We start from the raw sequence: 23,556 nt of genomic DNA on the forward strand, positions 1-23,556 counted from the left end.
AGAAACTGGAATTTTCTTAGCTAAAATGATTCCGAAACTCATGCGGTCATGCCGTCACAGACTTCAAACCACGTACAATAACTCAAAACTTAAATGCAGAAACAGACAACATTCATTCTATTCGAACATTCTTCAAACATACTCAATTATTGTCGATCTCGGACCGCTTGCATTGGCTCAATAAGCTGTCTTTGAACACAGCAAATTAATCAGATTCCATTTATCGAGTTTCACGATAACCTTTGAGTAACACCTGCTTTGAACCTCACAGTTGAATCCAATATGAATTCAGAGATATCTTAACGATTTTGATGAATATCTCTTTAAATATATTATACAGGGCTCCCGTTGATACCAGTCCTGCGACTGAAGAGGTCACCCTGTTTAAATATCGATGATGATGATGATTATTATTATTAATTTAGATCTGTCGCTCATGGAGGAAACTGACAACACTACTGACACGCTGTAAAATGTTTGGCGACATTTTCGAGCCCTGCACGCGATGGTGTCATCTAAAAAAGTATGCGTCTGTGCGCACGTACTCTAAATTAAAATGTTAATCAGCCAGCGAGCCGAGCGAGTGAGAAATTTTATAGTTCTTGTAAAATAGCCGCTACTTAATTTCTAAATAAAACCGTTCGATTAAAGCATCTACAGACCACGACAAAGTTTCACGAAAGAAGTTTGAAACGAAATAAAATTCTCGCTGCAAGTTGTATTGATATCTGGTTTGTTATTGACAAATACTTCATTGAAAATTTCCCCCTACAGTCAGTCTTAAACCGTTTCTGAAGGTCAATAAGTCATGTGTCTGCAGAGGCACCATTTCATTCGTGCTGACGCCCAACCAGCGACAGGTGGGTTTAATTTGGTAAGGAAAAAGCACATTTATTTAATCCTACTGTCAATCGTATTCGTCATCAGAAAGAGATCAATTTTTTTTCGTCGCTGAATTATATCCTAGGCGATCTTTAAAATCCGTTCTCTAACTAGGAATGTCGTTAAATCTTAAGCGATAACGCCAGGCCTGATCCATCAGGCAAAACGAAACATGATTTGTCCGGTTGTGTTTTTATTTCTCGTTACAATTTTGGAGGTTAAGGGAGACTGTTCAGGAGGTAATTGTCAAAAGATTTCCCTCGACGTGTACCAAGATGCCGTGCAAGACTCAGAGTTTGTTGGCCATGTATTTCACAATTCTGTCACGTTAAACCCAATTCAGTGCTACATGAAGTGCATGCAGGACTGTCGATGTTTGTCTCTGAACTACAAGGAAACCAACGACCAAAAATACTGTGAGCTGAATGAAGGAAGTCACTTTACAAATAAAAGTTCTCTCAAACACTCTCCTGGATCACGTTACTACATCCTACGGAGGGATTACGGCGCGGAGGTAATGTTAAGTTCTTTGCTGTGCACTTGTATTAAACTAAAGACACCTTATTCTCTTGCTCTCCGATATTTTCATATATATATATATATATATATATATATATATATATATATATATATATAGGCAATTGTGGAAAACGAGGACGGACAACTTCGAGCGAAAAAAATATATATATACAGTAAAAAATCTAAGAAATCTAAAAAAAAGTTTAAAAATTTAATAAAAATAAACGTTTCGGTCAAAGACCTTCATCAGTTGCAGTGCCTTGCAGTGCAGTTGCACTGCAACTGATGAAGGTCTTTGACCGAAACGTTTATTTTTATTAAATTTTTAAACTTTTTTTTAGATTTCTTAGATTTTTTACTGTATATATATATTTTTTTCGCTCGAAGTTGTCCGTCCTCGTTTTCCACAATTGCCTACAAATTTCATTACTCGAGGTTTGGACTACGAATCCTTTTGGATCCTTCTGGCGCGTGGCATCCCTGTTGGCTCGAAGCATCTTAACTTTTTATATATGTATATATATATATATATATATATATATATATATATATATATATATATATATATATATATATATATATATACATGTATATTGTGCCTACACGTTCAGGGTAGTGTGTAGCTAAAACAAGTACCTCGGATAAGTTCACTATCATTTACTATTTGGGTGGCTGTTGTTTCCAAATGGAAGAATTTCAAAAGGTAATCCTTCTAAAGATGATATAAAGTAATTTTCAGTTAACGATATTGGATCAATCAATTTTGACAGTTTCAAACTGTTAGCTTAGTATGGGGCGTTTATGTCACGGCTAATGAATTTTCTTTGTTATAACAATTTCCATTGACGTATATGACGTTTTTTGAAAACGGTCTTCCTACTTAAAAGTCTAGAAATGCAAACAGTTAATCACGCAAGCAACGTTTTAGATCCCCAGGAGAATGGCCTCCGTTTTTGCTGGCAGTTTATATCGGTTGTTTGAAACCTTTGCGGTTAACACCAATCTTACGATTTTCAATTATTGAGCATACTGTTAGCTTAGTATGGGGCGTTTATGTCACGGCTAATGAATTTTCTTTGTTATAACAATTTCCATTGACGTATATGACGTTTTTTGAAAACGGTCTTCCTACTTAAAAGTCTAGAAATACAAACAATTAATCACGCAAGCAACGGTTTAGATCCCCAGGAGAATGGCCTCCGTTTTTGCTGGCAGTTTATATCGGTTGTTTGAAACCTTTGCGGTTAACACCAATCTTACGATTTTCAATTGTTGAGCATACTCACTGAAATGCTTTTATCATTCGAGGAGACAGTTTTTGAACGCACTTATTTCCACACAACAAGAGAGGATATAAGAAAGTTAATTCCTCACATGGGCCTTATTCCTGAGGTAATAATTAGCATTTCTGAACAGTTTAATAACCATGGAAAAAGCGACTTCCCGTACGTTAAGTTCTTTTAAATGAAATGCTACCCATCATCTCGTGCACGACGTGCAACGATTTAACCATCGCGGGGTTTCTCGGCCGGATTCACCAGCTGCGTGTGCAAAAGAAGTCGGTAAACAAAGAGAAGCTAAAGAAAGTAAAGCATAAAAAACTTGCGTCTGATGAAGTGGTTGTACGTGACGTTTATTAAAGCTATATTTGGCATATTGGATACCTCTAACTGCAAGAAAAATCAGCAAATGCGTGAAATGACCAAATTCAGGTTGACTGGAGGTCATTGAACTACAATCTGACGCTGTATTTACTTAAGTTATTTCTGAGATGGAACTGTATTGACTAAAACCTAAACAAAGATTCATTAAAAATTATAAAATATTAAAGTGGCAAATAAAGATAAGATCCATCCAAAAAAGTAAGATTTCATGAGCAGTTCTATAAAGATATGTCTTAAAGTCTATTCTTTTCCATCATTCGTGTAATTTGTGAAGTGTTGCAGAGAATTTTTGGCTATAATCGGCGTGTGCGCTACAATCGAATGCTGTATTTTTGACATGGTACTTATTAACTAAAACTAAGCACAAAGGTGATAAAGCTAAGATTCCTCGAAAAATAAGATTTCATGAGCAATTCTAAAAAGATATGCGTCAAAATGCATTCTTCAGTTAAATCATTTGTGAGAATGAAGCACTACAGAGGACAAAGCACTACAGAGAATCCTAGGCTTTAATGCGTGTGAGCTAGAATCTGACGCTGTATTTACTTATTTATGACATGGAAACGTGTTAACTAAAATTTAGACCAAGACCATTAAAAATTATGAAATATTAAAACGGGCAAAAACAGATAAAAAAAAAATAAGATTTCATAAGCAATTTCAAAAAGATGTGTCTTTAAATAGTTTTTCTAATCATTCGTGTAGTTTGGATATCAAAGCTAAGGTGACTCGACTGGATTATTTATAGCCGAGTGTTAACAGTTAAATTAAGTGTCTTCATGCAAAATGCTTCATTCACCATTTTTCTAAAATCCTCGATCCTTTTGCTCTCGAAAATGGCTGGATGTAAGTTTACAGCACAAAACCAATAAGAGAAATAATAAGAAAAGAAACAGTATTTGCGAAAAAGGCCTTCGTCTAAAATTGATCTGGCTTGGAGGTGGTTTGGTCTAAAAGTTTGTTTAAAAGCAAAATTTCATGGACTTTTTTCTTCTTTAGAAACACGACGGCATCGCGTCCTGTGTTGGAGGCGAAACTTGCATCAATGGCTGCTGCAGGAAAAATCCGTGCCTGAATGGAGGAACCTGCAATGAAATCTGTGAGCCTACCAGCGTTCGGTACAACTGTTCTTGTCCGGAACCGTTTATTGGAAAACACTGCGAGATTCAGCCAAGAAGCTGTCAAGACTACAAAACAGCTGGAGTGGACAAGTCTGGATTGTACAAAATTATCGACAATACCAATCAAACCCTTCAAGTGTTCTGTGATTTTAATTCGGAGCCTGGGTTCGCCTGGAATTTGATCGAGTCGTTTAGTTTGTCCAACAAGCACCTTTTTCAGGTAAATATCCTAAATGCATGAATTAGAAGAGAATCTTCTGTGTGACTTATAACTTGAAACTAGAGGGTGTCTGTGTAAGAAAAAAAAAAACGTTACTGTAGGCACAGGTACCATCCGAGAAATTCCGTCAAAAGAAATCCTAAAAATGTTTCACCCATTAGCTCGTAGCACACGAATGAACAACAAATTTGTCTTGTACTGACGTGTACAAAAGGAAACGAATCGTTCCCGAGTTGGCTCACAGCAGTCTTTGATTACGACAAACGATAGACCTTCTCGGAGATGGAATACTATTAGTGCCAGTTCCTTACTCAGCGAGTACAAATAAGAGCTGTGCATCTCATTTCAACCCAGTTCGCACAAGAATCTTATGGCTGTTAGCAGCCGCAACATGTTGTCTCTCTTTCTCACTTTCCTCTCCACGCTACCGCGCTTCTCTTCCCCTCCTTCCCTTTCCTTATCCTTTTACACTTCCAACTCATCCAAGCGCGGTCGCATTTCTCTATCCCTTATTGAGCGAGCGTGAAAGGGACTGTCGCGAATAGCACAAAACATGAAAAGCACCGTTACAAACACATCCCTGAATATAACAAAGCGTGCAAACTGAAGATAGCCGAGGGAATAGCACTGCAATAACCAGATGTTTTTGAGGCAAAGCACGCATAAGAACGTTACTGAATCAGTATCAAATGTGCAAACTGATGAGAGCCGAAGGAATAACACTGCATAAACCCAATGTTTGTGAGGCAAATCACGCATACAAGAACTTTGCTGAATATAACAAGGCGTGCAAACTAAAGGGAGCCGAGGGAAAAGTAGTACACAAACCTCATGTTTGTGAGACAAAGCACGCGTACAAGAACATTGCTGAATATAACAAAGCGTGCAAAATTAAAGGGAACCGACGGAAAGGCACTACACAAATCCGATGTTTGTGAGGCAAAGCACGCATACAAGAACACTGACTAAATATAATAAAACCTGCAAACTTGAAGGGAACCGACGGAAATAAAGGCACTGCACAAACCCGATGTTTGTGACTCAAAGCACGCACACAAGAGTATTACTGAATATAACAAAGCCTGCAAACTAAAGGAGGTCGAGGGAAAAGCATTGCACAAAACCCGTTGTTCGTATGGCAAAGCACGCATGCATACAAAAACATACCTGAATATAACAAAATCTGCAAACTTGAAGGGAGTCGAGGCCGGGGAAAGGCATTGCACAAACCCGGCTTTTGCGAGGCAAAGCACGCATAAAATAATAAACAGTTCTGCGTGCAACTTCACAGTAAAACCGTGAAATACTAAAAGGGCGTACGGGAAGCTGGGAAAAACATGAATAAAAGCCAGGCAACGGAATAAGGGACACCACGCGCGCAAAAACAAGCTTGTAAGACTAAAAGCAACAAACCACAAGACAAAGTTCTGCTGTACCAGTAAGGGTGCCGACTTGGGTATTCATAAACTGGACCTGCTGTACGCGTTTAGTTCAGTTGAGGGAATCAGGAACTGTGCAAGCAACATGGACGAGAACTTTATCATCCGGCATAGGGTACAACACGTGAGGTTGATTACGAAGCGAAGGAATCTTACCCGAACTGGGCTGAAATGAGACGCAGAACGCTCTTATTTGTACTCGCTTAGTAAGGGACTGGTACGAATAAGTGTTCTATTCGAAATAATTATCGTAGTGACAGTTATATTATGCTATTTCATTTTCTCCAGGGTTAGCAACTATTTAATTTTGAGTTTGAACTTATTTGGAGATGTTGACTGAAACGTGCCGTTTGCAATTGAGTGTTTATAATAATTGCATGCCGAGCTCACGTCAAGTTTGCTTAAAGAAAAAAGACAAAAGGAAGCTTGAAAAAGACGAACATTTAAGTAAAATGTGATTAAAATGATCGGGATTTTTTTTTTTAGCAGAGGGGTTAGCTGTCTTAAAACGATGCGCATTATGAAAATTTGGAAAAATCCATTATTTTCATTTCTATTTTGTGGTCTTTCTTTTCTTTCAGAGTGACGTTGTCTTTTACAATTACCTGGATTCAAGTGCGGTCAGCAGCGATTCCCCAAACTGGCAGGCGTACCTGATAAGAAGGGATTACCTTGTTTGGCTCAGAGATCACTCGACTCATTGGCGAGCTACTTGCCGATTCAACACAGACGGCACGGTATATACGGATTACGTGCGAGCCTCATTTGAAGACTTCGACATCGTCAGAGTCACACCCACGGCGGCAAGCAGCTGCCAAAAGTACGAGCTTGTCAACATTCGGGGAAATGAATGTGTGAAGTGTACGGCAGCAACCTGGTATCTAAAAGGTGCTTATCCTCTACATATCGACAGTTCATATCGACATGGTTGCGATTTCGACGGAAATCAGAGTGGTGATGTTGTAGGAAGCGAAGACAATTTTGGATTTTACCAAGCTGTAAATTCGAAATTCCGTTGTACTTCAAGCTCAGAAGCAGCCACTCAGTTTTGGTTTGGGAGCAAATGACTGACTTCACTACCGCAGAGCAGAGAAGTTTTTTTCCCTTCATTCGTCAATAAATGAACACGGTATGATTAAGTTAAGCCGCAGTTTAATTGAATGACGGTGTCAAATACCTTTTCGTGTCGAATGTTACGCGGCCGTAACTCGCGTTCCCCTTTTCAATTTCTTTGCAAGTTGTCCGGCGGAGTCATAATAACCTTGAATGAAAGGTATTTGCATGAGCGTAATTTACACACTTGGTAATTTGTTACTGGAAACCTGCAAGGTAGTCGTTTTTTAACTTGGAAAATCCGAGTTTTAGGTATGGATGGGAAATTCACTCAATTCTTCTCTTGCTGTTAGACATTTTGTGAATCCGCTGACCAATGTATAAGGTTTTCGCATGTCGCAGCGAAGTTCAAGTTATCATGTTCGACGTAGAGATGAAACGAATTCTTCACCGAGTGAGTAGCTTAAACTTAAAATACGTCTGGATAGTAAGAAAGGGCTTATGCAAAGCAGAAACGGAAAAAGAAAAACTTGTATTTGATTATTTCTCTAAGTTTTAAGGAACAGAACGTCTGAACAACAGAAATTTATTATATATGTTTGCATTCCATCTTTTGAAGCCTGCGTAAGTGACGCAAATTGTGTTACAAGTGTGATAGTAATAATTAACTTGTACGAGTTGATAATTAACTTGTACGTCCCGTTTTTACGCTAGTAGTACAAGTTTTACAAGGATTTTAGCTGATTTTACCATTTGTTAGACAGATGACCTGTCCAGTACTAACTTATTAGCTAAGTTAGCCTTGGGATCATATAGAAGCGGTACTTTCTATGTGGTAACGTCTCGCTGGCGCTAGTTTCGGACTAGGATGACTTCATGAATGTTTTCAACAGTCACATCTCCTTAAGTATTCTCTTACTGTTGCGTTTTGCATTATTTCTTACAGTCACGGGCTCCTGTCTCACAACAGTGGCACTGGGCTTTATAACTTCATTTATCGCGTCTCTAGCTTGATACATCACGTTATGTCATTGTTTGTTTATACGCCGATAGTTATAAAAACGTCGCGCCAAACGTTGCCATTGCAAACGTGGCTCTGTAATTTAGCACGTAAAATTATAAATGAAATCTAGCGCATAAATTAGGATTAATCTTTCAGCCATGATATTATGTTGAAACCATTGCGAGATTCAGCGAAGGATAAAGGTCCTTCAGCGGCAGGGGCTTAAAGCAGCATGCTTTTTAGTCCCATCTCGCCCCTGAGGGTCTTATAACCCATTCCACTTTAAAAAATTATTTGAACAAGTATCATTTTTACGTTGTTGAGCTTCTTTTCAGCTATGCCAGGGCATAAATAACAAATGAGTTGGCGACCGATTTCACCTGGGGTCTCCTGGTTTACACGGGCTGGAGCGTCCAATCGGTATTTGGCCATTTCTGTTGGGGTACCAAAACCTTTTTTCAGTTCGGTTTTTAGTACTTATGTATTTTCCCGCGTTTTGAAATGCACTCTTGTTGTAGTTCTATTTCACATATTCGGTATTCACAGTTAGTATTGTTTTCGTTTTGGTAGATCGCATGACTATTCGTGTTTCCGTATATTAGGCGTTTTTGCAGTTCAAGGTCACTCGACGGCATCTCTCGCTACTGATGTTTCTGTCTATTTTCCTTTATTTATGCCGTTATAAATAATTTAAAGGCATAACCGGAATAGTTTAAATATGGAAAAGTTAACTCCTACCATTTACTTTGCGTGTAGGTGATAAGGGCGTAAATATGTATTACAATGTACGTGTATACAGGTTAGTTATTACTGTAAACTTTGCACTGAATAGATTACGTTGTAAATAATTCTTATAATTTTAGTATTTTAATTTTAATTATTTTAGCATTGTAAATATTCATCTTTAGTATTTTAGTACTGCAGGTTCATTCTTAATTACTGTCCGCTAGGGCTAAATACCTTGACACTTAAATAAAGGTTCTTATCTTCTCAGTATGATCTTAACTTCCCTTTCTTTCTTGTTTTGTTTTGATTTTCTTGATGCAAAACCAATGGAAAATCATGTTTAGGCGAGGGATAGGTATTCCAACAAAATAGAGAAATAGACGTTTTTTCTGAAAGCAAAAAGGTGTCATATGCAGAGGGAGAAAGAAAAAACATCGTTTTAATTAGAGGAAAGAAAAACTATTTCCCCTTGTTGTGTTGTTTCAAGCGAGTGACACAATAATTCGACGCAAGAAAAATGACATTCAGTTTTAATTAAAACTGAGGGACAGAAAATGACGCACATCAGGTGGACAAAGATTCTTGTTGAATTACATTAAACATTACTGACATAGCTGTCAGCTGCTTGTGTGTACAGTTAAGTGCGGCGAACGAGCCGCATAGACCAAATACAAAAATATGGCCGCTTAAATTTTTGTAGATCTAGATCCAGATGGGAAATTATTATTTTATTTTAACTTAAAAGGACTAGGAACCACCGCATTCACGAATCTGTTTGGCTGGAATAGATATTTACTGCGGCCTAGATTTTCCATTTTAAACCGGCATCCGGCTGTCTAGGTTTATGTGGGGGATAGGCCCTTTGCACGATCCGGTCACATGGCACAAAATCACACATGCTGGGGCGCAAGTTGCACAGTGGGACTTCCAAAACCTTTGTTTTGGAAGTCCCACTGCGCAACTTGCTGCGCAAATACCGTGTGACCGGATCGTGCAAAGTTAAGGGCCTATTAATGACATGTAGCCTGTGTAGGTATGTGTAGGGGATTAATGAGATGTATTGCTGTGTAGGTATATGTAAGGGATTAATGACATGTAGGCTGTGTAGGTATATGTAGGTGATTAATGAGATGTGTTGCTGTGTAGTAAATGTAGGGGATTAATGACATGTAGGCTGTGTAAGTATATGTAGGGGATTAATGAGATGTACTGCTGCGTAAGTATATATAGGGGATTAATGACATGTAGGCTTTGTAGGTATATGTGGGTGATTAATGAGATGTAGGTTGTGTAGGTATATGTAGGGGAGTAATGAGATGTAAGCTGTGTAGGTATATGTGGGGGGTTAATGAGATGTACGTTCTGTGGGTATATGCGGGGGATTAATGAGATGTAGGTTGTGTAGGTATATGAAGGGGGATTAATGAGATGTAGGCTGTGTAGTTATATGAAGGGGGATTAATGAGATGTAGGCTGTGTAGTTATATGAAGGGGGATTAATGAGATGTAGGCTGTGTAGTTATATGAAGGGGGATTAATGAGATGTAGGCTGTGTAGTTATATGAAGGGGGATTAATGAGATGTAGGCTGTGTAGTTATATGAAGGGGGATTAATGAGATGTAGGCTGTGTAGTTATATGAAGGGGGATTAATGAGATGTAGGCTGTGTAGGTATATGAAGGGGGATTAATGAGATGTAGGCTGTGTAGTTATATGAAGGGGGATTAATGAGATGTAGGCTGTGTAGTTATATGAAGGGGGATTAATGAGATGTAGGCTGTGTAGTTATATGAAGGGGGATTAATGAGATGTAGGCTGTGTAGTTATATGAAGGGGGATTAATGAGATGTAGGCTGTGTAGTTATATGAAGGGGGATTAATGAGATGTAGGCTGTGTAGTTATATGAAGGGGGATTAATGAGATGTAGGCTGTGTAGGTATATGAAGGGGGATTAATGAGATGTAGGCTGTGTAGTTATATGAAGGGGGATTAATGAGATGTAGGCTGTGTAGTTATATGAAGGGGGATTAATGAGATGTAGGCTGTGTAGGTATATGAAGGGGGATTAATGAGATGTAGGCTGTGTAGTTATATGAAGGGGGATTAATGAGATGTAGGCTGTGTAGTTATATGAAGGGGGATTAATGAGATGTAGGCTGTGTAGTTATATGAAGGGGGATTAATGAGATGTAGGCTGTGTAGTTATATGAAGGGGGATTAATGAGATGTAGGCTGTGTAGTTATATGAAGGGGGATTAATGAGATGTAGGCTGTGTAGTTATATGAAGGGGGATTAATGAGATGTAGGCTGTGTAGTTATATGAAGGGGGATTAATGAGATGTAGGCTGTGTAGGTATATGAAGGGGGATTAATGAGATGTAGGCTGTGTAGTTATATGAAGGGGGATTAATGAGATGTAGGCTGTGTAGTTATATGAAGGGGGATTAATGAGATGTAGGCTGTGTAGTTATATGAAGGGGGATTAATGAGATGTAGGCTGTGTAGTTATATGAAGGGGGATTAATGAGATGTAGGCTGTGTAGTTATATGAAGGGGGATTAATGAGATGTAGGCTGTGTAGTTATATGAAGGGGGATTAATGAGATGTAGGCTGTGTAGTTATATGAAGGGGGATTAATGAGATGTAGGCTGTGTAGGTATATGAAGGGGGATTAATGAGATGTAGGCTGTGTAGTTATATGAAGGGGGATTAATGAGATGTAGGCTGTGTAGTTATATGAAGGGGGATTAATGAGATGTAGGCTGTGTAGTTATATGAAGGGGGATTAATGAGATGTAGGCTGTGTAGGTATATGAAGGGGGATTAATGAGATGTAGGCTGTGTAGTTATATGAAGGGGGATTAATGAGATGTAGGCTGTGTAGTTATATGAAGGGGGATTAATGAGATGTAGGCTGTGTAGTTATATGAAGGGGGATTAATGAGATGTAGGCTGTGTAGTTATATGAAGGGGGATTAATGAGATGTAGGCTGTGTAGTTATATGAAGGGGGATTAATGAGATGTAGGCTGTGTAGTTATATGAAGGGGGATTAATGAGATGTAGGCTGTGTAGTTATATGAAGGGGGATTAATGAGATGTAGGCTGTGTAGGTATATGAAGGGGGATTAATGAGATGTAGGCTGTGTAGTTATATGAAGGGGGATTAATGAGATGTAGGCTGTGTAGTTATATGAAGGGGGATTAATGAGATGTAGGCTGTGTAGGTATATGAAGGGGGATTAATGAGGTGTAGGTTTTGTAGATATATGTAGGGGGGTTGAAAAATATAAATACTTTATTATACATCCAGGAAGTTTAACTGAGATATGTACATTGCGGTGGAATTAACTATATATAGGGGATTAATGACATGTAGGCTGTGTAGGTATATGTGAGAGATTAATGAGATGCAGGCTGTGTAAGTATAAGTAGGGGATTAATGAGATGTAGGTTGTATAGGTCTATGTGGGGATTAATGACATGTAGGTTGTGTAGGTATATGTGGGGGATTAATGAAATGTACGTTCTGTAGGTATATGTGAGGGATTAATGAGATGTAGGCTCTGTAGGTATATGTTGGGGATTAATGAGATGTAGGTTGTGTAGGTATATGTGGGGGATTAATGAGATGCAGGCTGTGTAGGTATATGTGGGGGATTGATCAAATGTAGGTTTTGTAGGTATATGTAGGGGGGGTTAAAGACATATACTTTATTATACATCCAGGAAGTTTAACTGAGATATGTACATTACGGTGGAATTGACTAGCCGCCCAACCATCCGGGTGGTGTCGCACTTATATAGCGAAAGAACAAAAGGCTTGTCTGTGAGCCAATGAGAAAGCACTGATGTCATGGCGAAACCGGACAAACGAGTTTCTGACACCCGCTGGATTTCATGATTCAAAATGGCGGACACAGGTTACTTACAATATGTTAATTTGCAAAACATTCTTTCTCTGCACGCTTATGTTCTGTAGCGGCTATGTAATTTATGCTATATACTAATATAATATGCGCGTTCACCTTTTGTATCTTTAGTTACAGTAACCGGATCAAGCTTTGATTGATGAGGTTCGTTGAAAGGTTCTCTCTGCCATCTAATATCACATGCTGCAACGAAAGGGTAGTTCAACTTCGTCGTCAACGTACACCGCCTACGAATGCCTACTAGCGAAAAAAACTTCCAGTGCCTCGCTGCCGAAAGCATCGCAATCTACAGTGTTATTCCACCAGATATCATTGTCTCCGCAACATTAAGATTTGAGGTCAATTACGAGCGAGATCCCCGAGAACTGGAAGCTATGGAAAGAGAAATACTGTCATAATTACTTGGTTTGGAGCTTGAAAGCCCCGAGTATCAACTCGCCATGTTCAAGGACGTTATTGATGACGATGGCCTTTAAATGTTCAAAGCCTTCAGCTATACTGAAGAAGAAGAAGATACAAACAATTGGCGAGTAGTTATGGGTATAAAGATAAAAAGGTACTGCAGCAAGAGGGAAAAACTTCGTATTTAACGAAACGTTTGACAATTGACTTTATCGTTGACTTAGAACCTTGACAAACAGCTACAATTTATGTGATTGTTTACGGTGTTTACACGATACTCTGATGTGCAGGCGATCGATTGGTCTTGGGATAAAGCATGAGCAAAGCACAAAGCAGCCTCTTATATAAGAGACCTCAAGTTAAACAAGTCTATCGACCTTCGCAGCCGACATGCAAAAAGGAAGCTTAACAATGACGACGGCGACGCTGAATTTTTATTACCTACGATTTTTGCAATTTTTTGGGATTTGTCCAGGATGCCTATGGCTTGAAACCTCTCTCTGGCTAAATATGTAATGACAGCGTTCAGGTCCGATTGGAAATACGAAATATTAGCAGTTCGATTCGTCGTTCGCGTTCTCCGGCCTACGCAGAACGCGGTCATTTTGCGTTATCATTTTTGCAGAGGACGGCTATGAAATCTATAAAGGTTTACTGAACACACTTGTACAGCTATTGTTTTGCTCATTAAACCTTTTGTTTGGTGGTGCCCATTGTCATCGCGGTTTGCTCCAGGCTCCGTTCACACTACGCCGAAGAAATTTAAAAACGCCTACAGCTTTATAATATTTCTACGGTTAGGCCTACGGTCCAGAATAATCCGTCACGAAAACGGAGCTTTTCGAAAACGCTCCTCCAACCGGAGGGATTTGAAAACGCACACCTTGCGTTTTCGTGTGGACGGAAAGCATTTTAAAACGGATCTTTTCGAAAACGATGGCGTCACTGAGGAGAACCACGTGATTTCCCTGACCGAGCTTTCCTCAAACAAAAATCCAAGATGACCGGTGATTGTTGCGTTTTTAAATTGCTCCCGCGTCGCGTGGACGGGGCCCAAAGTGCAAAGTGCAATGAAAAGAAATCGGGGGAGGTCCCGCACAAAGGAGAAATGCACCATGAATAAACACCATAAATATTTAGTAGGAGTGGAACTCTCTAAGGACCTCAAGTGCAATACTCGTCTTGTTACCAGCATTATAGCCAAGGCTAAGCAGCTAGATAAAGTTTTACTATACTTTCTTTTACCCTCGGATTTATCAGAAGGAACTTGCATCGTTGTCTAAACACATTTAAGAAAAACTCTCATTACTGGCTCATTAGTAAGACCCCATCTTGAATTCACGAGCAGTGTATGGGATCCGCATACCTGTTTCGTAGTCTGAATTTCAGTCGTCTCTTCCCTTTACCCCAAAGGGGTAAAGGGAAGAGACGACTGAAATTCAGACTAACCTGTTTCGTTGATCAAATAGGCGTTGCCTCCTATTGACAGTAAATATTTGATTACGATGCGTGATAGAAGATCTTGATTGACGATTCTATCTTGTAAAAGCCTGGTTTTCACTAGCGACGGGAGCACAAGTGCAAGCACAAGCGCAAACACAATAATTTTTATTTCACCGTGAAAACGGCCTTGACGCAGGCATAAGCACAAGGATCAATTTTTTTCTTTTTCTTGTGCTTGCGCTAATGCTTACGTTTGCGTTGCAACAAGTGAAAACGAAATACCGCTCAGGGAATATCAGTGATGGCAAAGAAGGCCCGAAGCGGCAGAGATAGCCAAAAATCACAACAGACTGACACACAAGAAATGAGTAAGTTTTATTAATCTTACATGAAAAATGTTCATATTTCGGAATATTTAGCGTTCTAAATTGACCGTATTTCGTTCCCCATACAATTTGTTATAAATCGTTCAAATTCTCGACGGCTCCTCGTGTAACTTAACACTGCGTCAGTACAGACCCACCAGGGGTCTTTTCGCCCGCGACTCACACAAAGCGCACGTGACGCTTTCATGAAAAAATACGTACGTGCCAGAGAGTAATTTATTTTTCGCTCTTCTCGAGACGTGAGCTCGAGACGTCTGTGTTCACATCAACTACATTGCCATCAGCCTACACCTGGACACGCAGGCTGACGTCACGGTGGTTACCGAAAAGCACTATGGGAAGTTTCAAGCGAACTGTCCCCTATCACTCACTTATCCTCATCAGGCCCATGAGGACTCTTGAGGCCGGGAACTGTCCCCTATAGCCCAATAGTATAGCGATCAGAAGCTGCTCCAGAGAAGAGAAGGGGCCGGCGCTACCCTAGTAGTCTCCTCCGCAGCCGTTTTTTTGGGGGGAGCGTTGCGTAACATCCCAAAAAACGGCTGCGGAGGAGATTAGCGCTACCCCTGCTGGGAAAATTCACAGTGACACTCACTCGAGGAGTGAGGAGATAGCAGAACCTGTTTATGTAGTTAAAGGTCAAGGTGACACCGCACTACTAAGCCGAGGGGCTGCCGAACGGATGGGTCTCGTAGGACCTGGACCTGACCTCAAGCGCGCCTCTGCCAGTTATGGGGTAAGGTCGGCAAGTGACAGTCGACTTAGTTGAGGAGTTCAACGATGTGTTCTCAGGCTTAGGAAAGTTGAAAGGAGTCAAGGTGAAACTACACTTGGATCAAGACGCAAAATACGTTGTGCAGAAACAGAGAAGAATATCTCTAGGGCTCAAAGACAAATTTGATGAAATGCTCGATAAATGGGTGGAAATGGATAATCATTGAAGGTGTAGGGGAAAAACCAACGGAGTGGTGTAACAACCTTGTACTTATCCCAAAGAAAGACGGAGAAAACATCAGAGTAAGCCTCATGACAGATGCCAACAAGCACATAAAAAGAATCAGACATGCCATTCCCGCTTTAAGAGAGCTGGAGACAGGAATCAATGGGGCCAAGTATTTCTCCCACTTAAAGACATGAACGACGACTACATGCAGCTAGAGCTGGCCGAAGAAAGCAGGAAAATCACTGCATTTTACACGCATAGAGGGCTCAAACGCTTCAAAAGGCTGCATTTCGGGATCAACAGCGTGGCAGAGATCTTTAATATAACGAGGTCGAGCGCAAGAGTCAGACGTCGTCAGCATTTATGAGAACATTTTGTCTATTCGGAATTTCTTTATTATTCCAAATAATATTTTTACCATCACTTTCTGTAGCGAAAAAATTTCACGGAACTCAGACCACCATAACAAAAGTTCTGAAGACATGATTGCATGATCATCGCAGTTATATGAGCTCTCATATATTCACTTGTATAACAACAGTTTGTGGCATAATTAGGAACATCATAATTACAATTTAGAAAGAACAGACCTCTTACGGGCTCTAAGATGTGAGATAATAAAATACGTCCGGTCATGTTGCATTTGAAAACTTAAATAGTAGTTTTAGCCATGCCAACCTTAAAGATTTGACTATACAGTCAGGCTGAATAGGTAATGAATACAAAATCTTTTGCAGCGATTTTATGTTCAACAGAAATTCATTCGCACGCATGCCTTCAAATGTTCCAAATGAAATCTTTAATTAACCCCATGTAGATTTCAAATAGGATATATTTCCCCGCTCTCGAGTGCCATGTTCACCCCTCCCCCGTCTTAGAAGAAGGTACGTCCGTGGTTTGTCCACAACGTATCCAAAAAATTACTCTAGAGAAGTTTATTACAAAGTCTGACGCCAGTTTTTACAAAGTGCAACAGCTTAATTTATTACAAAGTGCGGCAGCTATTTACCTTTTGTTTACAAATTGCAAAAAGTTAAGTAGGACAGGTGTAAAAAAGTGGGACGACTACAATGTACAAGTACGAAAAGTAAGAAAGCAGGGCGTCTTAAAGAAAAGACAGGGATTCTTTGATTGATTTTTTTTTGGTTTAGGAGATATTGGACGAGTTGTGTAGGATATCTCTCCTTGCCATTGCAACTCTCTTCCAACCAAACACCCCCAGGGCTCCTCGATCGGCTTTCATTTTCAGTGACCAAACCAGTTTGCATACATTATTTTTCGGCACCCTATCACCTGTCGAATTTCATCAAAAGCGTCCAACTGATAGCTCCCAAAACATGATTTTCCCAGTTGTTTTCGTTTTTCATTGCGTTTCTGCAAGTTAAAGGAGACTGCCTGACAGGAAGCTGTCAAACGATTTCCCTCGACGTGTACCAAGATGCCGTGCAAGACTCAGAGTTTGTTGGCCATGTATTTCACAATTCTGTCACGTTAAACCCAATTCAGTGCTACATGAAATGCATACAGGACTGTCGATGTTTGTCTCTGAACTACAAGGAAAACACCGAACAAAAATACTGCGAGCTGAATGAAGGAAGTCACTTTACCAACAAAAGTTCTCTCAAACAGTCTCACGGGTCAAGTTATTAAATCCTTCGGAGGAAGGTAATGATAAATCCTAATCTGTTGTTTAACTTTTCTGCTTTTGTCACTTTTCTTTCAGATCAAAAAAGCCAATTGACGCCATTAAAAAAGTTATCAGTCTCACTGTTAAAGTATAATTCGTAAAATTCCTAGGCCATACTGTATCACCTAAGTCATAGGTTAGAATGCATTTTACACATTTTAGAAATACGAAAATACGAAAACCCTGTTGGCCGTATAGACACTTTATGACAAAAAAGTTTTGGCTCGGTGCCGTGAATGGTGCGCGTAGGCAAAAATAATACTAGTAGCTCGGCGTGGATACATTTTGTTGTGTGAATGACATTTCCTCATCAGTGCTGAGCCAAAATTTCACCTGTGTTTGCTTTGGCAATTTGGAAATTGTCTTAAAATTGTACGGACCGTTCAGGCGAGTGCAATTTCAAAGAATTTTCAAACAGTGGGTGAAATTGTGGCTCGTTACGGCGGAAACGACGCAGAGAATTTTCTGTGGTTTAAATAGGCCTTTATGAGACTTTAGTGCAAACACATCTGACACTGAGTGTGTATTTTCACAATGTTTTTCAATGCACCATTATGAGGAGAAATAAATAATAGCCCCTATTTGGCGCAAAAATATGCTCGCGAAGTGACCGAGCAGTTTTTCGAGAACAAAGCTCGAGAATCACCAAGGTAGTGAAAGATGCTGTGAATAAAAATTACTGAAAGGCGACGTTTTTAGATATTTTTTATTGGGCAACATCATCTCTTGACAACCGAATATTGTGTGGAGAGAATTTGCCGACACTTCGTAAACATGGGAAACCCAACAGTAAGCAGTTTGTGAAAGCCACTAGCCATATGGTAACCACCTATCTATGTGTATTACCATGCAAAATCTTGTAGTGAGAAATGTCTGAAGTTGTAAGTGGTTAATATTTTCGGAGCAGAATAACAGACTTGCCTATGGTGGAAAGGCTTAGGCCAAGACCTCATTTAGAGACAGACATTAATACAATCAAGTCAAGCCAAATTTTGTTCTCCTGCTCTGCACAATGTGGCAAAGAATATGTTCGAGAAACTTTCGTTTATTAGAAACTTGAGTCAAGGGACATCTTACGATACACTCAGTGGATTCAAGCAAATTAAAAGTTCTTGCCACGGAAAGCAACAACCTGAGATGTAACCAAAGTAAGTAGCAGCTGTGCGGCAGACTACAAAATTAAGTGGGATCCCGGAACAAGTGCGATTCATAGATCTTTTGTCAGTCTTCTCACATTCTGTTCGTTTCCCTACATTTTATACTTTTGAACAATACAGGGGAGATGCTGCGTTAGCTTGCATGGGGTAGTGTTCAAGTTAGTCACGTGCGAGATGGATGTTGGTCATTAAAGATGGCGTCTGGAAGTAAACACATATTGTTCACTGAAAACTACTTTAAACCCAAATAACTCGACGACAGATACCACTATCGTGTTAGGTTCTGGTTACGACTTTAGGAAGCTTAAGCAAACCATGAGGACGACGGCAACGAGAACGTCACCAAACAAAAGGCTTAATGAGCAAAACAATAGCTGTGCACGTGCGTTATAAATCTTTGTACATTTCTTTGCCGTCGTCTTGAAGACAACAACGTGAAATGACCAAGTTCTGAGTCGTCTACGGAACGTGGACGACGACGGCTAATTTTTCGTATCTCGATTTGGAATTGAACGCCGTCGTTGCATATTTAGCTTAAACACGTTTTTAGAGCCATCGGCGTACCGAACAGATCTAGACAATCGCGATCTTCGCTTGTAAAATATACATTCATTTTTTACCAGGCGTCGTTCTCGGCGTCGTCGTCGTCGTTGCTTAAGCTCCCTTTTTTTAAACGTAAAGCTGATTTCCAGTCCGTACTGCACACTCTCGAAAGTTTGTTTAGGTTTTTCGTTTTGTTGCATGTATGACATCAGAAAATGTGAACATTTTGCGACTACTTACATGAAGTGAATTCAAAATTTCATGTCAACCGCCGTTTTGGACGCGAACAGTTTATTTTTCGTTCTTTCTCATGATATCACTTGACAAAACAACTTCGCAGCTGAAGCAGCTGGAAAATAATTTGAAAGACCTCAAAGATAAGGTATGTGGTTCGTAACGAATAACATCGATTCGCTTTCCATCGAGTGAGATTTTTTTATGTTTATAAACATGAGGGTGCTGGGACTGCGCAATACGGACTGGAAATTATCTTTAGCAGTAAAGTTATACATTGTTGGCAAAAATTTCGTGAATTTCTGAAAAATCCCATAACTTCCTCTCAAAAAAGGCAAAGTTTTTGGTTAAATTTATGCAATCCTAAAGCTCTAATTGGCGTTCTAGAGAGCCTTAAAATAATAGCAATATTAAAAGCCGATGAATATGACCTTCTTCATCAGATTCACAGAAGCGAAGCGTCATGTCTTGATAAAGTCACGTGCACCAATGGTTGCTGCAGGAACAATCCGTGTCTAAATGAAGGAACCTGCAATGAAATCTGTGAGCCCACCAGCGTTCGGTACAATTGTTCTTGTCCGGTACAGTTTGTTGGAAGACACTGCGAGATTCAGCTAAGAAAGAGTTGCCAAGGCTACAAAGCAGCTGGGATCAGCTTGTCTGGATTGTACAAAATTATCGATGACGACAATGAAACTTTCCAAGTATTCTGTGATTTTGATTCAGAGCATGGGTTCCCTTGGAATTTGATCCAGTCATTTAGCTTTTCCAACAAGGACCTAATGAAGGTAACTTGCAATAACGAAATTGGTAGTGTGTGGTGTAGTAGTGTGGTGCTGTACTTTGTCATAACCTTCCTCAGTTCTGCGTTATAAGCTACTTTTAAAATTAACTTAACGTAAATTAAACAGCTTTGGTACCTCTTAGGTGTTCAGCCTCAAAAGGTCCACGGCGGGAACTTTTGCGGTAACTGTCAGACAGACAGTCAGACAGACAGGAGATATTTGACAGTCAACTGATTTTTAAGCTAATTTGTCTAATTTGCTCCGGTAACTCTGTCACGGTAATAGGGGTGAAAAAAATTCAAGCCACACCCAAAAAGAGGATCTTGCTTCTGGCCCGCTCTTAGGCATTCTTTTCAAAATTTCCGATGAGCGCCCCGTCCTTTCTATTCGGGAGTTCCCTCACCCCGGGATTCTGAGTAAGAAAACAAGGGGTATCGAATGGTCTTTGAGAGCATTTGCAAGCATGCGAGCATTTGCGAGCATGCGAGCAGTGCGTATATTTTTGCAAACACGAGCAGTGTACAAATTTGTCTTGCGAGCAGCGAGAACTTCAGAAAATGCAGATGGCGAGCAGCGAGCACTTCGCAAATTTTCCGCTAGCTGGAATCTCTCTTTTCAATTAGATGGAAAAGTTGTTTTGTGCCAAGTAATCTGGCTGACACTTCCAAAACAGGACATGATAGGCACAAAGTTAGAAGCAACATGCTAGGATCTTATTGCGGCTCAACCAATCTCAGCCGCTTACTTCGCTAACAGCCAGTATGCCTTGTTTGATGCCAAATTACGTCACTTAGCTTCATGTGAGTCAGTGGATGGACGCTCAAGGCGATCTAAAGCCAGTTTCTATCCGCGAGAAGAAGCTAAATGCTACCAGACTTCAGAATCCGAGCATGTGAGCAGTTGCAAAAATTTTGCGAGCATGACCAAGCGAGCACTCATCTAATTTTTGTGAGCAATTCGAGCAAAAGCCCAATTTTGCGAGCACTTTTAAATTGAATGGGACCATTCGACACCCCTAAAACAAGTGAAGAGGGGAGAAAAGAAGATGGTAACGTCAAAACACAAGGAAAGCTTGAGTAGAGAAAGCACAGGATCTTCTAAGCGGCGAAATAATATCTTAAAATCATCAGTCCCTACTCACGATTTCGATTGTTTTTTCCGTTCTAGGGTATTGTCTTTTCGGACTGCACTGATTCAAATGCTGTCAGTGGTGAGATGCTCAACTGGAAGGCGTACTTAATCCGTCCAACTTATCTTAAATGGCTTGCAAAACAGTCAACCCACTGGCGAGCAACTTGCCGCTACGACACAGACGGTGTTGTGTACCGAGATTACATGAGAACTTCGCTGGCAATTTTCGACATCATGAACATTCCAGTGCCGATCTCAGCCAAGTGCTATCAATTCGAGATTATAAACATTCGGGGTTACGAATGTGTCTCATGCACTGTGCCACTGTGGAATAAGAAAAGTAGAGCTTCCCTGCACACGGACAGTAGCAGAAATGTTTGCCAATTCAATGGAAACAAAGGTGATGTGGTCGACAACGAAGATAACTTTGGTAATTATGGTAATTTTAATCCAAACTTTCGTTGTACTTCCAGTCCAGATTCTACAACTCAGTTCTGGATCGGAGGACAGTAAGGACGAGTTCATAGAATTACGAGGTACCTATGGATGCATGGAAAGCGCCATTATGTACGTGGGATACTGGCACCTTCATCAGTAATGCATCATAACTCTAAACAGAATCTCCAGTCGATCGGGAATCCGAAAATTCGAAAATAATTGCGGTCTTTTATGTTAATTCGCAATTTATAATTTAGGACTAATACTTTTAAGTTTAGCTTTTTTATAGGATTGTTGACAAGTGGGATGTGTTACCACTGTCAGTTCGTCAGGCTTCGAGTGTTTGCTGTTTTGTTTGGTGTTTTTTTTTTTCTTTTTCTTTAAGGTGGTCTACCTTACATGGGGATTTATGTCTCTTTTGCTAACCATCCTTATGACACTTTTTTCTTATTGTATTACATGTTTTCTAGTGTTTGTATTACTTTGGGCCATTAAATTGTCCTAGACGAATAAATAAATAAATAATAAATAAATAAATAAATAAATAAATAAAAAACGTCACTCGTGGAAGCTCCACTCGCGAACCGAACAGCAGCCCTTGTAAAGGCTCCTTGGTGATTTTAAGTGAAGTACATTACTTCAGACTACATGTTATACGAGCCTGAATTTGTAAACACTAATAGTCCACAAGAAGCAGCGAGCTGACTGACGTTCATAGAAAACGAGGGCCAGCAGTGCCATTGTTTTAGTTGACACACTAAGGAATTTCAGTCAAAAACCTCCGTATTTTATGTATTTCTAAGCTAAACCGTTAACTCGAGAAAGATGTTCGCTTTAAAGAGAAAATGGACAACAGTGGAATAACTTACTTACAAGTTACCAAGCAGATTCGCGTATTTCCCAAAGAAAACTCATTACCATTGCATTTTATTTTTACAAGAAAGGATAATGTAACTGGGTGCTTCGTTGAGTCTCTTCTTATGATCTTTGTTCGGCTATTTTTAGAAAGATGCTTGACTCGTTAAACAACTTCACGCATTACGTCAGACAATGCCAGAATCCTGTCTTTTGCTTAATATTTTACTGTGAAGTCGCAGAACAGCGATAAGAAAAAAGTCTGGATGTTGCCATGGGCTACAAGGTCACGAATACGTGATATATATAGCGTGTACCAAATGTTACTAAAGTAATAATAAATTTCAGAAAATTATCACAGGGCCCTGGGAACTTGTCTGTGGAAGATTGCTATGAGGATAGTACATATAGATAAAGTTTAACATTGTTATCAGCTGTTGACAGGTGTTGCTTATTATGCGAATATAACCTTGATTAAAGTTGCTAATTGACTTAAACAGACGAATCGAAAGACTTATTATACTTTGTAAATTAGCATGATACCAGTTACATTACGCATGCTGTTAAGTCCTCTTGAGACTAAAATTTAATTCGTGATCATCGACTCTTAGTAACATTGGGTGGGCAGTAATATATCAATGTAACAGTGTTTAATAAGTCTTTAAGTGAAGTCTTCGTATCAGAAAAAACAAAAAGTAATTTTAACGATTTTGGCTCTTGGTTCCGATTGAATTCATCGATCTGTTTGTTAGAGCGGTTTTCAATTGAGTGTCGTAAAACCAAAACCAAACCAATTACTTTTCAATTAAACTACTCGGCAAAATCTCAAACCTTAGTAAAACCAAAACCAAAACCAAAGTAATTGCCTGATTACTTTCGACGCTGAACTGAAAAAACTGCTCTATTTTCAGCTTAGTTTGTCGTTTTGATAGAACGAAGCTCGCATTGGTAGAACAAGCGCATGATGGTCACTTGGTTTCAAGAATGGATT

General features: G+C 39.7%; 1 protein-coding gene and 1 pseudogene across 1 annotated transcript; both read left to right on the forward strand.

Annotated features, from left to right (window-relative positions):
- The first annotated feature begins 849 nt into the window (after window positions 1-849).
- On the forward strand, window positions 850-8,906 carry LOC149117456 (uncharacterized). Its single transcript, XM_089283208.1, has 3 exons — window positions 850-1,396; window positions 4,065-4,406; window positions 6,427-8,906. Exons 1-3 carry the CDS (start codon window positions 1,055-1,057, stop codon window positions 6,910-6,912), a joined length of 1,170 nt encoding a protein of 389 aa, XP_089139334.1. The 5' UTR covers window positions 850-1,054; the 3' UTR covers window positions 6,913-8,906.
- Window positions 8,907-17,085: 8,179 nt separating this feature from the next.
- On the forward strand, window positions 17,086-21,816 carry LOC149117457 (uncharacterized; annotated as a pseudogene).
- Window positions 21,817-23,556: the final 1,740 nt, after the last annotated feature.

The sequence above is a fragment of the Orbicella faveolata genome, unplaced genomic scaffold, assembly GCF_042242905.1.
Source record: "Orbicella faveolata isolate gen_17 unplaced genomic scaffold, um_ofav_v1 contig_12, whole genome shotgun sequence".
NCBI classification, from domain to species: Eukaryota; Metazoa; Cnidaria; class Anthozoa; order Scleractinia; family Merulinidae; genus Orbicella; species Orbicella faveolata.

Excerpts from the sequence above, each read along its gene's own strand:
- LOC149117456 (XM_089283208.1), top strand. The coding sequence starts at position 1,055 with ATGATTTGTCCGGTTGTGTTTTTATTTCTCGTTACAATTTTGGAGGTT. Across the intron at positions 1,397-4,064 it reads GGAGGGATTACGGCGCGGAG|AAACACGACGGCATCGCGTC; the intron begins GTAATGTTAAGT and ends TTTCTTCTTTAG. Across the intron at positions 4,407-6,426 it reads CCAACAAGCACCTTTTTCAG|AGTGACGTTGTCTTTTACAA; the intron begins GTAAATATCCTA and ends CTTTTCTTTCAG.